Below are 14,478 nucleotides of genomic sequence, written 5' to 3' on the forward strand. Positions count from 1 at the left end.
CATAGCCTACTTTTTGACTACCGTATTTATAGAGTATACATCAATATTCGGGGAAAGAAACAGTTTTGGGCTGTGCCTGTTGATCCTTCCTCAATTAATTGAAAGAATTGTGTTATGTGAATCAATAAATAAATATAAACTATTCTATTGTGCTTCTATGCTTTTGTACTCCAGAGCAAAGCTCGGTGCCCCGATATTTATAATCATACAAAAATAATTCAACCTCAAATAGAGCAGCGAAGAGAAATAAACAACAAAAAATCGAAGACAAAAACCTAACCTCAAAAATATTGTTCAAAGCCTTTCGCTGATAACTCAACTTGTCTGTCGAACATGTGTTCGGACATGTTCGACACACTTGTCCTGGCGTTAGTGGCCAGCCTTAGAACAATAAAGAATTCAACCATATTTCCAATCCTCTTAAATCAGGCAAAGGTAAATTAAAGTGAAATCTGGTATCATTTTTACATGGAAACAATGCTTCAAATGAGAGAATCACTATAAAAAAACTCTTGTAATACTGAAGCATATGCTTTTGATCCAATGCTTTTAGAAACAATTTGCCTTGCCAATGTGAATGATCTAGCACAAATATAAAATTTTGAAATCAGAATGGAAAATTGTATACAGAAGTATTCAAGAGGTTTGATATTGATCATGAGAGGCTCAACATAAGCTTAAAGTAATAGCTATTTTTTTCTTAGCGAGTTCATATAGATGTATGTGATTAACAAATATTATACAATTTGTATTCTTGTTATTCAATATTTTATTAATTTTGAAGGGTACTATATTTCTATTTTATAAATAACAAATATTAATATTCTTAAACTACAAATTAATTTTTTGAAATACTAGATACTTTTGATACTAGATGATTTGTCATACGAGTAGAAACAGAACTAGAAAATCGGAGTAACTGGTTTCTGAAATATTTTCATGGTTCACTCCTTGCACTTGTTTACAAGATGATGGAATCAAATGGTACGTGGAAAGTAGCAATGTTACCATTCAAATCGAGGAAGAGAACAGGAATGTGAGGCTCCATTCCGGGCGGAGGGTCCCAGTCGGCAGGTGCCCCGGGGATGCCCGACCCGGACGTCGGAACCAGAACGGCGTTTCTCTCCTCAGTCAAACTCACCCACTGGTCGACTAGGCTCTGCTCCCTTTCACTGTCTTGCTCTGTTTTATCTGAAATCAAATACACCAAATATTGGAATCACTTGATAGATTTAGAAGAACCAATTAAGTTGTTCTGAATCAAACACCTAGTTCTGTGTAATGAAGTCGTGAAATTTCTAAACAATAGATTTCTAATTGATAAATTTAGAAGTAATTAAGTTGTTCTGAATCAAACACCTAGTTATGTGTAATGAAGTCGTGAGATTTCTTGGTGGTACACCAGATTACAAACATAATTCATTCACCAATACATGATGCATTAGCGTACCTTGTTTATTGAAAAGTCTTTGGATCTGCTGGTCGAGATATTGCCGCCTCCTCACCAATGCATCGCTCCACTTCTCTCTTAACAATGCCAAGTCTTCTTCTTGATAAGAGTCCAAAGGTTTCTGTAGCTGAGATCTAGAAACAAATGAAAATTATGAAATTTCAATTAATAATTTGATATACAAAGTATATAAGAAATAAAATGTATTTATTTATTCATTTGTGGATACAATTACAGATCATTAGGAATATTTAAACATTATTTATTTATTATGAATACCGTATTTAAAATTTTAAACATTACTCAAAAAATACATTTTTCAATTTTAGACTCAAACACGAATCATGCCTAGAAATAGTCTTCCATCGGGTGCAAAAACTTGCAAACAGTATCAATACGAATTCGAACGAGAACATAAACCGCTACAGCAGTTTTGAGCAAACATTCGGCTAACAGGTATCAGTGGCAACAAAGTATCTTCTTAGAAGTGAAGTTTGCTAACTCTATAGGAATTCTGCAGGTGAATTTTAGGTATCCTAATTACCGTGATTATACTAAATACTCATAAAAGAATTTAGGTACTTTGAATTTCACAAGTAAGATTAACTTGACTGTTTCTCAAGCAAAATTACATTATATACGAACCGGCATCAACTAGCTTGTAACCCTGAGATTAAAAACAATTCTAGACGATTCATACAATTGTATGTATCATTAGAGTGAGAAATACGACTAGGCAAAGCAAAGTCGGTACCTGGTTCTATCTAGCATTATAATGAGGAATAGGACAATCACCTGACACAAACACTGCCGACGGCAATGCTGCCGATGGCCTGGCAGATGATGGGCAGCGTGCCTGACTGCTGGACAGGCTTGACGCGCACCTGAATGCGTCGCTGCTGGCCTTGACGCAGCTGGTAGACGCCTCCCGTCAGCACATCGCGTCGCGACGTCACCTCTACGGCCGCGTACTCCCCGGCGTCTGTCAGCTCCTGCACCTCCACCCACAGCTCGATCTTCCGCGTCAGCTCACTCCATCTGCAATAGAACAAGTGAGTTTAAAAAGGAAAAAATCAATGCATCAATGGACTACTCAAGAAAATAATCTTTACTTAATAATATTCTATTATTATTATTAACACATATTTATTTTAGCGTTTATAGATGACTCTGTAGTCGGTATTTATCATCATTATAATTATTGTTTATTTTATTCTTGATAATATGTTAATACATGTTATTTTGGTATTCTTCATAATCATGTATTGACAAAATTACAATTCTATAGTTTTTTGTACTTGCACGAGTTGCCTGACTGTACTGTTTGTTTTATTTTTTGCGGAAATAGATATACTATTATATTATATGTGCTTAATCAACGACAAAAGACATAACATACATCAGTAATCTAGTTTTAAGCTGTTATTAGAAAGGAAATTTTCAAAATTATAATGCAGTTTTACCTAATATCGGATAAATGCATAAAATACAGATTAGTTGGATAATTAAACAACTATTAATAAAACATTATGGTTTCTAGCTTGATCCATTGCGAACAGCGATATATTAACACACTATTTTGATGTTTTAAAGAAAGATTTACAGTCTATAATTGACTGCATGCCGTTGTTTAAAGCATCAAAGTAGTGAAGTAATATTAGTTTTTTATTAAACGAGCATTTAAAAATAAAGCGACATGTTTATTCATGTCCTGATTTTTTGAGAAGGGAATCAATTAGTTTCATTCATTAGCATTTGAAAAATTATCACAATTTTATCTTCATTTCCATCTTTAAATCATTTCATTTACAATTATGTGAATTGCAGAATGTTCAGATTCTCACAGCTCACAACTGTATTATCAACGATTGAACCACTCAACTACTTCTGACAACAGCAATTTCTGATAAACATGGAAAGTATTTCTCGGCGTTCTTAAATTCAACAGTGATAAAAACGTGCAAGGATGAAAAATGAATTAACCTGTCAGCTAATGATCTAGCTTTGGCCTTCTGCTGCTCCACCTCCCAACCTGGTATCGACCTCGTGAAGCCAGCACTTCTATGACCCCAAACCTCTATTGACAATGCGCCCTCTGAAAAAAATCAAATACATTGGAAAACAACTCATCTCGCTTTTCGAGTTTCCCTGAAATTTTCATACAACTCCAGAATGATTTACAAAAATAAAATCAAATTCTCCAGAGAAGAGGTAGTGAAATGCTACTGAAAATAAAAGTTTTCAAGTACCTCTTTCTCCAAATGGTGTTTATACATAATGAAACTGTCAAAATTGAAACTGTATTATCACCTATAAATTTGGAAGAAAAATAGCACAAGGACTACCTTATTATTACATTGGTGTCATTTTTATCGTAAATAAGTAAATGAAATAAAATTACTTTCATGAGAATTGTTAAATTATCCATGCTGATGTATTTTAGAATTGAAAACTCAAACAATAACTTAATCCAATTCCAACATGTATAAAACAAGTTTATCGTAGTAAAATATGTTACGCCCCCATAAAAAACCCAGATGCAGATTGTGTTAACTAGGATATACTTGAATTATTAATAATTATTACTGCGAAGAATTGAAGAATAGTCTTCGACATAAAAACTGTAAAGTAACAGTCATTCACAAAAAACAATTTCAACAATAAAATTATTACAAGAATTATAAATAAAATAAATAACGATTTCGTGAATAAGACATTTAAATGAGTAAGAATTGGAAACGGAATGAAAATTACCTGAGCAGTGTTCGATGAACTCCTCGGTGATGGGAATTTCAAAGTCTGTGGTGTGGTCGAACCTGAACGTGACCGAATCACGGTGGGTGGAAATGTGATTCTCAGGATTGACTATTGGAGGAACAGCAATCGTTTCTGGATGATTCCAGAATGAAAACTGACAGAAGACGAAATTCGAAAGAGATAATGGCAGACCTGATGCTTGTTTTATGCTCACCTGTAAAAAACATTTCAAAATTAGATTTTAGAATACATTCACTCAAGGCAATTAAATGATAAGTTTAAGTAGAAAAATAGCAAAGATTGACTAGATCATTTAAATGACTATTTTGTCTGTATTTATTGAAAAAAGCCTACAGCAACAAAATATTTTTTCAATGTTTATCCAGGACGAACATAGATGAAATGAGTTTGAAGAATTGTTGTTAAAATTGTTCTTACAATAAACTTGAATCACAATATCTCTTGTGTAAAGGAATAACGAGAACGGGACTATGAGAAATGTTTCAAATGAGCTCTAATTCAAAGGCAGGATGTAAATTAGTCAAATGCTGTGCAATCATACAATAGAATAATTGTTATAACATATCCTACAAAAACTAACCACTTGATTCCTGAACCATTACCGAGACAATGAAGTATTAAATGCTAGATAGTGATATGTAAAATGTCAAACAAAGAATTGCCAGATATTGTATTTTAGTACGTAATAGAACCACAATTATTATTACTCACCCGAACAGTGACTTGTGTGTGGGTGGGAATTTCCTCATCTGGGTTGCTATCCGATGAGCTCTCAGATGCAGCTTCACACACCCTATCTTGCGGGAAAGTTCCACTAACCCTACTAAGTTCAACCTGCAATACAACATTATTGAAAAATTAGATCAACTCTACACAGTATTTTTAAAAATCAAACCATACTTTTTATATAAATTGTGAGCTGTTCCTCAAAATATTATGAAATATTTTTTCAACATACCGTATGGATTATTTATTTTTTAAAATTGAATACAACTTGCAAAAATCGATATTGATATCATTTGATTTCAAATAAGTCAATATCTTACAAAAACTAGGTTTCTAAATAACTTTTTCTAAGGAGATTTCACTTTACTTGTAAAACACAGTTATTCTTGACTGTACTAAACTATTTCATGCCCTCTTAAATATGGGGGTCTCAAGCAAAATTTTAAAAGAATGTGAAAATGAATTACTGGACCCTTTATTGCATCTCCTTAATACTTCACTAGAGCAGGGTATTTTCCCTGATGATCTGAAACAAGGAAAAATTTTGCCAATTTTCAAGAGCGGTGATTCTGAAAGAGTTGAAAATTATAGACCCATTAGTATTCTAAATGTAATAAGTAAAATTTTTGAAAGACTAGTTTTAAATAGGCTATTGATGCACCTGGAAGAAATTAATTTCATATGTGATGAACAGCATGGGTTCCAGAAAGGGAAATCTACTAAGACTGCAATAGTATCCCTTGTTGAAAGACTAATAGATATAATAGATTCAGGTGAGAAGGCAGCCGCAATATTTCTTGATTTATCCAAAGCTTTTGATTGTGTGAACCATAGAATGTTATTGGAAATACTAAAAACTGTACGTGTGAATGGTATAGAACTAAAATGGTTTGAATCATATCTCATAGGTAGAAACCAGTGTGTTGAGCTTACCAAGGTGGATGGGAATGAAATAGTAAAAATTAAATCTCAAAAACTGGAGGTCCAGGCTGGAGTACCTCAAGGCTCAATTCTGGGTCCCCTTACTGTTTCTGTTGTATGTGAACCAATTACCAAAAGAGTTAAAAGATCACAGAGCTCTGTTGTTTGCTGATGACACATCTTTAACAATTATTTATTAGATAGTCTAGAAATAAATGCTTTTACTGGAGTACAGTCAATTGTCCAATTCTTGAAGCAAAGGCAATTAACAATAAATAGTAAGAAATGTCAATTCCTACAATTCAAAAGTAAATATAATTCAGTAGAGGATAGAGAAATAAATGTGTTTGTAGAGGAAAATGAATTAGACCAAGAAGAGAAAGTAGCATTCTTGGGAATTTTATTGGACAGGAAATTAACATGGCATCCTTACATTGAGAGGATATGTAATAAGATATCATCTGGGGTATTTGTCCTGCGGCAGCTTGCTAGGCTGAATGATAAAAAACTACTGTTAACTGCTTACCATGGACTTATACTATCTCATATTAGGTATGCTATTTTAGTATGGGGTAATTCATCTCAACAAAATATGGACAGGGTGTTTAAGATTCAAAAGAAGGCACTCAGATGTATAGAGAAAGTGAATAGGTTAGACTATTGTAGGCCTTATTTAAAAGCTTGGTCTATTAACTGTGCCATCTTTGTATGTATATGAAGTTGTAATGCATGTGAAAACGAGTGGTGTGATCCAGAATTCAGATGTTCATGAGTATAATACGCGAAACAGAGCAGATTATCATATAATGGGTCACAATAGTAGGTTATTTGAACAAAAACCAGATTATATTGGTAGGAAATTTTATAACAAGCTACCTCAAATCTTGAAAAGTAATGATGATTTGAAGATTTTCAAAAAACAAATTAAAAAATATTTAGTTGATAGAGCTTTTTATAGTGTACAAGAATTCCTTTCAAACCTAAACTAGGTTGAACTACTTAGTGTTAGAATTATTATGTAATAACATGACTTGTCTTATACTCCATGACTGGAATCTTTAGGACGTAATCTTAAAAAAAAAAAAAAATACCAGTAGGCCACATAGGTATTATGAGCTTTACAACAGTATAATAATCTCACCTGTAATCTACCTGCTACCTCTCCCTGCTGACTAATGATGGGCGTATGGTAATTGAGAGTGACATCATGAAAAAGAACTTCTAGAAAAACATTAGCTACTCCTATTAAATTATGGTTCTCCTGTGTCTCATAGAATGGATCGTTTATCTTTGCAGGATTTTCAATCTGAAAAATGTATGGGAATTCCAATTATTATAAATAACGACCAAATAATTCAGTTAGAGAACAGCAGGTTGTAAAGAATGAAAAGCATGATAATAACCATATATAAATACTACATAATTCAGATACGGTAGTAATTATTAAATTTACTAAAGTGAGAGTCACGTTTTTTAAAGTCAGCACCTGATTAACATTGGCTTGCTATCCTCCTATGCAATTCAACGAAGCAGATATTCTTTTCCATTCCCAAATCACTTGCAAGCTAGACGGTATTTGAAGATAATAATCGTTCAGAATACTCACTCTCAATTATGGAAATGTATGATTACATCATGAAATGATTTTTTTGTGAATACAATACATTTTATATAATTTATCATTTTTAACAAGAATTAACAATAATTAATCAACATTTTATTATGTAATTAACATTGCATCAGACGATATACTGGGATGATCACAGCTATCTACGATAGAAGGCTATTCATCATGTGGTGGAAAAAGAAACTTGCCAACTATCCTTTCGGAGCCTTTCTCTAATATTTCCAATGACTTTGAAACATCTCCACTATGGGATTGATTTGCTAAACATAGCTGATATTGATGAAGGTCTAGATATCATAATAACATTTATAAAATAGAATTATAGAACCCTTTGAAATTAATAAAATAATAGAATTAGAATACCAATTATAACTTGTATTATACTGTTATTCTTATTCTATTATTTTAATAATTTCAAAGGGTACTATAATTCTATTTTATGAATAAAAGAAAGTAGCCCTGCATTCATACATTTCATAATACGATTATATGATTTGAAGAGAGAAGCTTACATATTGGATAACATGATCGACAACATGAACAGTGAACGGTAGAATTTCAAAGTTTTCTCAAAAAATATTACGTTACTTGAACACGATCGAGTAAAATAAACATTTCAGATAATTTCATACAAGATTCAATACAATCTTACTTTGATTTATTTCTATTTTATTATGTTCCTTAACTTGAAAATGGCTCTATAGCCGAAACAGGTTGTAAATAATGAAAATATATGTTGAAAAAGGGTACTTTGATATTTAATTTTTATGTAAGATTTAAGAGTATATTGTGTTGATTTTTAATTATGTAAAAAACAAAGTGTAGAAAAACTGTAGAATACTCACCGTGGTAATTAAAGGACAGTTTCTATCTTTACATTCATTGTACATTTCACGCATATCTACAAGTTTATTTTCTAATTTTTCCATCGACCATACTTGACTACCTAATCCTTTACGCTTAACTAATATTGCTGGCTCGCTAACAAACGCTCCTCTCTGTAAAAAAACAACACAACACAAATCATTATCTATATTTATTAAAACATTACATAAATCGATTTAAATAGAGATTGTCATTAGAAAATGTGATCAAATCAGAAAAGCATCAAAAGCAATTGATTTTATCCAGAAATAGGAAGGAAAGAAAATCTAGGGGAAAAAACAAATATATATTTCTGGTATATATAAAATAAAATACTGAAGCGAATATTATGAATCACTTATATTCATAAAATACTCTCAATTTGAAAAAAAATATTTTGTTTTATGATATAGCATTTTTATTTTTATCTTGTTCAGATATAAATATTCAGAATAAATATTTTTAGACTATGAATTGTACAAGAGTAAAGACTTCTAACCTTATTCCGGATTAGGTGATTTTATACTGAGGGTGATGTCCACATAAGCTCTTAGGCTTGTGCGTGGGTAATGAGTGAGAGGGATGATGATGGGAGATGACGACTACTTTTTAGGTAATCGGGACCGACGGCTTATCGTCTCCTCCGAAAGACGGGGTGGCCGTATCTATGTTATTGTGCTGTCTGTGGTCAAAAACTTTTTCCCCGGTCGAAATTCGAACTCGGGTTTTCTTGATTATTAGACCGGCGTGTTATCACTTACTCCAACTAGCCACCCAAAATTTTATCTAAATATGTAATTTTAGCTCAAGGTTCACCTTTTTTTCTCCTCCCAATTGTTTTAAAGAGAAAGTGTTATTTGTAGAAATGAATAATTGCAACTTACCCGTCTATTAGGACTAAGATTGCACGGTGGAATTTGAAGAGTGACACTGAATTTGGTTTGTTTATCTAATTCTTCTGCTAGGAAATTGGCTTCTTGAACGAGGACATTCGCGCGAACAATGTCCGCTTTCAGCTCCACCAAGCTGCGCCTGAACATTTCATCTCTGAAAAAATAACGAATGAGCCATGAGAAACTCAAGTAAGCAGTTTAAAATGAAAAGTACAATACATAGTGGGTAGCCTACTCGATTCTGTATCTACATCTCCTTCCTTCCATGTATTTTATTTGAATTGAAAGTTTGTAGTGACTTGACGAAAATTACTACAATAATAGTCCTGGGAACATTTTGTTTCGATTTAGTTTTCTTTTTTATGTCATCAATTTATTTCAAAACGTTTGTGGTAATCTAATAAATATTTATACATAAAAGATTCTCAGAGCACATGGGAAAATTGGAAGATTTTCAAAAGCATTCATCAGAATGTTCATGATAGCCCTTTTCAAATCAATCGCATGTCACTAAAACAGGTATTTCATTAAAACAATCAATGAAGTGATATTATATTACCTTTCTTGAGCCCATTTTTCGACTCGCATCTGCGTTGTTGGAGTGCAAGGCGTGATTTTTCCAATTCTAAACGGATCAAATGGCACATAAGGTGAGTAGGGTGTGGAAGGGGATAGGATATTTCTCAAATGCTGGAATTGCCTTTCATATTCCTGCCTTTGTTTTTCCAATGCAACTGAAAAATGAAGAACTCCTATTAAAATCATCATTTGAAAAGTTCATAACTAATTATAAACTACTATTATACTAATTTTGAAAGTGATTGAAAGAAATTCTATAAAAAATTGAATCAATTTTAACGAAATTTCTAACCATTTTATAAGCTTGGGTATGTATTTGAAGTCATGAAGTAGGTAGTATAGTAATGGAAATAGTGTTGATTGTATAAAAGTGGAGAATCATGTTATTCTATAAAAACTCAAGAGAAAAATAGTTCAAATTCTGTCTTTTTTCCTCTCCTAATCATCTCAATGATGAGTTTTGGTACAAATGCTATAGAATAAAGAATAAAAAACAAATAATTATTTATTCAAGTTGGGAGATTTTTACTGTGTTCAGTCTGAAATTTTTCAGTCATTTTTCCCTGTCAGGAGACTAATTAATACTGATGGTTGGTTATAATCTAATTTATAATCTACCTTGTTTATCTTCTTCATGTTGTCGTTCAATTTTAGCGATTGCAGTCTGGATGGGATCGTTACTCAGCTCATTCAACATCAGTTCTTCCCTCGCAAAATTGTAATCTATCGTCTGCGCTGGAGTCTGAGGTTCCGATGCGGCAGTCACTACAACAGAAAAATATTTATTCATTTTATTTTATTTATTTATTCACGATATAAATGACACTGATGTTATATAATTGGTAGATAAAATAATTAGGTACGGTAGTCCATGTCCTATTTTTTATCCAAATTCATATGCCCATTTATTAGGATGATACTACTTTAATATAAAGTCATTATTTTAGAGCTAGATATTAAATTGATTAGAATCTGAATACATCTTCCATCACCATTCCTTCCATTATTTACATTGAAGTTGAATATTCAAGAATCATCCACGGAAAAATTTGGGAAGATAGAGAAAATTCAAAGAAATAGCTCATGAAATCATATGAAGGTTGGGTTAAGCAAGGAAAAGATCTCATCTGAAATTATGAATTAGAATCATTGGAGACTTAAGTCAGACGACGGATGAAATGACTCTGATACGATTCTACTACTATTGAAGATGAAAATAAAATAATTTGAGCAGATATCAAAGTAAATAGAACATTATCACCGTGCAAGTTTATTTTTCATACTAAGGATACAAAAAATTCTTGAGCAACAATTCATGTACTTCAACAATTTAGATTTAATAATTGAATCGGTCTGAATAGAAAGGGATCATGTCAAAAATCAGAATTTTTCAGGGGAGAGAAAAAACTGAATACAGATAAAAGTATTGATAATTTCAAGATTGTTTCTTGTCATTAGGGTGCAAACTCTTTTAAGACAACAATTTTAATTCAGTATAAGTACTTATATAAGATTCACCCCTCAAAATTGAGTTTTTTGTTAACTTCCTATTACTCATGATGATATTATAAATTATCACTCTTCAAGTTTTACAATAAACACCTCAACTGAAAGCAATCTAACCTCAAAGCAACGCGTGAATCAAAGGTAACCTAACAATAGCATAAAACTCACAACTGACAAACAGCTAATTGTCGAATGTTCGGCGTTGAAAGGGAATATGTGTGTCATGACTAGTTCCCTTTCACTCCAGTACAGCAAAAATACGATATCTGTTTCTCTTATAAAGAGAATGCTGACATGTTCCCTTTCAACTTCAATCGATGTATCCCACAGTAAACAACTCATTCAACTATAAAAAAATGAAAAATTTTGACAAGTTCCCTTTCTCCTCAGGCCGATTCAATTCTACTTCACTTGAGTAACAATCTCCTTTGGAGACGATTATCGGTTGTGTTAAAATATGAGAATTTTTCATCAAGATGATATTCATTGACTGTTCGAAAGACATTCATCATTACCATGACAAAAATGTACTCATTTTCTCATTCTTTTATACATTATTTACTTACTGTAATTCTTACTACAATAATTAACTATGAGTAATTCACTACAAGGATTCTTTTGAATGAATGATAAAGTTAGATCTTCCAATTAATAAGAAAAATCAAGATGAACTAGATTCCAATTTTTAAACACATACCTGAAGATTTAGGGCAGTTGACTCTGAAGAAATGATGATTTCCCCACAATATTCTGTCGCCATGATGCAGTGGAGTTTTCTCAACTACTGGAGCACCATTGATGAACGATCTGGCATTGTCGATGGGTTCGAGAAAGAGACCACCTTCTTCGATTGTGACGATACAGTGCTCAGGCTGGATTCCCAGACCCGACAGCTGGATGTCCTGAGGAGGATTGGTCCCCCTTCCACCCACCAACGTCTTTTCTTTCAGATAATACACCAGCAGTTCGTTGAGGGAAGGATCGGCATTCAAGTTCACCAGATAGTACTTGTTTTTCTCCACTTTTATGCCAGATGCTTGAACACTGATTCCCATATTCTCTAAAGCTTCCTGTCTTTCATGTTGCAGTCGTTCTGTGGAAAAAATAAATTAATAGTTTTTTAACATGAAGATTGATTCCACTTGATCTTACTAATTTGCACTAATTATTTCAATAGCATGAAAGTTTTTACTTGCTAATTGATGCGCTCTCATTGAATCCTTGAGATTTGGCAGTTACAATCAATATAATGACTGAAAGTGGTTAATAAAAAGTGAGAACATCAATAGTAATTGAAAAAGACATATAAATTTTGGAATTCATAATTATTATGAATTAAAACTCCATGAGTCTCTACTAAATAGTATAATGAGACAACACTTGGAAAAATAAACAGATCGATATAAATATAATTATTTTATAATATAAATGGGAAATTTCTTTTCACTCGCATAATGTTGAATTAATTGATTTAATGATTGATTAAGCAATTTTTAGATTAATTTGATTTCAATGATTGATAAATATGTGTATTATCATTGATTCATTTAATTCACTAATCACATTCACATCTCAGTTGACGAAAAGTTTAATTACATATACATAACATATTATAAATTTCAAATTTACGAAATCTGGAACTCTAGAAATACACAGTTTTGTAAAGAACCCCTTTATTCTCAAGTAATAGAGAGGACTTGAAGGTTCTAATTCCGCCAAATGAAGAATTTTTCATTTAATTTTATTCCAAGCAAATTCTATAGCCGTAATGTATTTTCAAATATTAGGTAATTTTGAAACACCTGGTGTGGGATGTATAGTATATCTTAACATGACTTACCAGTTTTTTGTAGTTTTTCCTCCCATGTTTGTGACATTTTCTGCATGAGTTTTTCACTTTCGCTCAGCTTTTCATGGATATCTTGCCTTTGCTGGAATATAGATAACATAAATTGTGTAACATGATACAAATGAGTAGCATTCATGAACCAAGCAACACATTACACAACATTAATGCTAATGCAGGTGTTAAACGCGACTGTTTAACCAGAATATCTAACTATCTTTGTTTCCTGTAATAGAAGATTTATTTTCCAGAATTCATATTCAAAATACTCGAAATTCAATGTCCTTATTCCAATGCAAATCCTTGAATAATGATAGCAACGCTTATTGAAAATGAAATTAATAAAAATCTTCAACAAAAAGAATAATTTATTGAGACTGGTTATAGGAGTATAACAACAGAAAGTTAGTTTTAAAAATTTGTAATAAAACAAATGAAAATAATAAAAACAGAAACTCACCATTAGCTGTGATCCCTGCATAGACATGAAAAAGAAAAAGAATGGGGTTAGTCAATATTTATTATAGTTATGCCAAAGCAGAAGAGCTACTTGATGCACCAAAAAGGAATAAAATTGTAAGAACGTGATCAAAATTCTAAAACATGACTGAAATATAAATTCTATAGTCCTTGCGAACCTTAGTTTGCAGCAAAGGGCTTTATGACTGATATTTCAATATAACAATAGGAGCACACTGTTGCCGTTTCCATGCTGATTCTATCAAAAAGGCCAAAGCTCTCTTTTTCGCACTTTTTCTGACACAATTAGCTCACAGGCTCTGGATTCTGTGAAACCTAGCAGCACTGTACTCCATAAGAGCAATGCTGCAATTCAAGGTTTGCACAAACTCTATAGACTGTATTCTAAGCAATGAATAAAATAGTCGAATGAAGAACATAATTAACATGTACCGTATGATAATCACGAAGGTAGTGATAACCTCATCATAGGTATCTGCTTTATTAGGCTTACTACCTTGATATTAAAGGATAATAAATGAATCTCGGTTATGTAGTGCTCTAATAAACGTTCGTCCAATCAATCCACCACTGTAGTTTTACTCTGACCGATAATAATAATTGATACTGAATTTTTATAATACACAGAAATATTGGTTCTTAAATAAAAGTGGTAATAGCTACAATTTCCTCTTAGTGATAGTCAGTAAGAAGTATCTATATTGGCCAACTTGTTCAAAGCTCTATGAAAATTTGCTCTATCAAATCAATATTTGCAGTAGCAAAAGTCCTTAGTTCTATTTATAGATTTCAATGGATATTATAAATA

At 32.2% G+C, this 14,478-nt stretch overlaps 1 protein-coding gene across 4 annotated transcripts in view; it reads right to left on the reverse strand.

The window, feature by feature from the left end:
• LOC111043298 (kinesin-like protein KIF13B) overlaps window positions 1-14,478 on the reverse strand; it is a 95,015-nt gene that overhangs the window by 31,639 nt on the left and 48,898 nt on the right. For all 4 annotated transcript variants that reach the window (XM_039443420.1, XM_039443417.1, XM_039443409.1 and 1 more), the window contains exons 9-22: window positions 13,651-13,665; window positions 13,185-13,275; window positions 12,042-12,437; window positions 10,457-10,603; window positions 9,819-9,993; window positions 9,251-9,413; window positions 8,348-8,500; window positions 7,017-7,181; window positions 4,940-5,062; window positions 4,205-4,421; window positions 3,434-3,545; window positions 2,246-2,488; window positions 1,451-1,584; window positions 1,009-1,191 (exon numbers count right to left, since the gene is read on the reverse strand). In XM_039443420.1, coding sequence (XP_039299354.1) covers window positions 1,009-1,191; window positions 1,451-1,584; window positions 2,246-2,488; window positions 3,434-3,545; window positions 4,205-4,421; window positions 4,940-5,062; window positions 7,017-7,181; window positions 8,348-8,500; window positions 9,251-9,413; window positions 9,819-9,993; window positions 10,457-10,603; window positions 12,042-12,437; window positions 13,185-13,275; window positions 13,651-13,665 — 2,317 coding nt within the window. The remainder of the gene's footprint in view (window positions 1-1,008; window positions 1,192-1,450; window positions 1,585-2,245; window positions 2,489-3,433; window positions 3,546-4,204; window positions 4,422-4,939; window positions 5,063-7,016; window positions 7,182-8,347; window positions 8,501-9,250; window positions 9,414-9,818; window positions 9,994-10,456; window positions 10,604-12,041; window positions 12,438-13,184; window positions 13,276-13,650; window positions 13,666-14,478) is intronic.

Source organism: Nilaparvata lugens, chromosome 1 (assembly GCF_014356525.2).
Source record: "Nilaparvata lugens isolate BPH chromosome 1, ASM1435652v1, whole genome shotgun sequence".
Taxonomy (NCBI): Eukaryota; Metazoa; Arthropoda; class Insecta; order Hemiptera; family Delphacidae; genus Nilaparvata; species Nilaparvata lugens.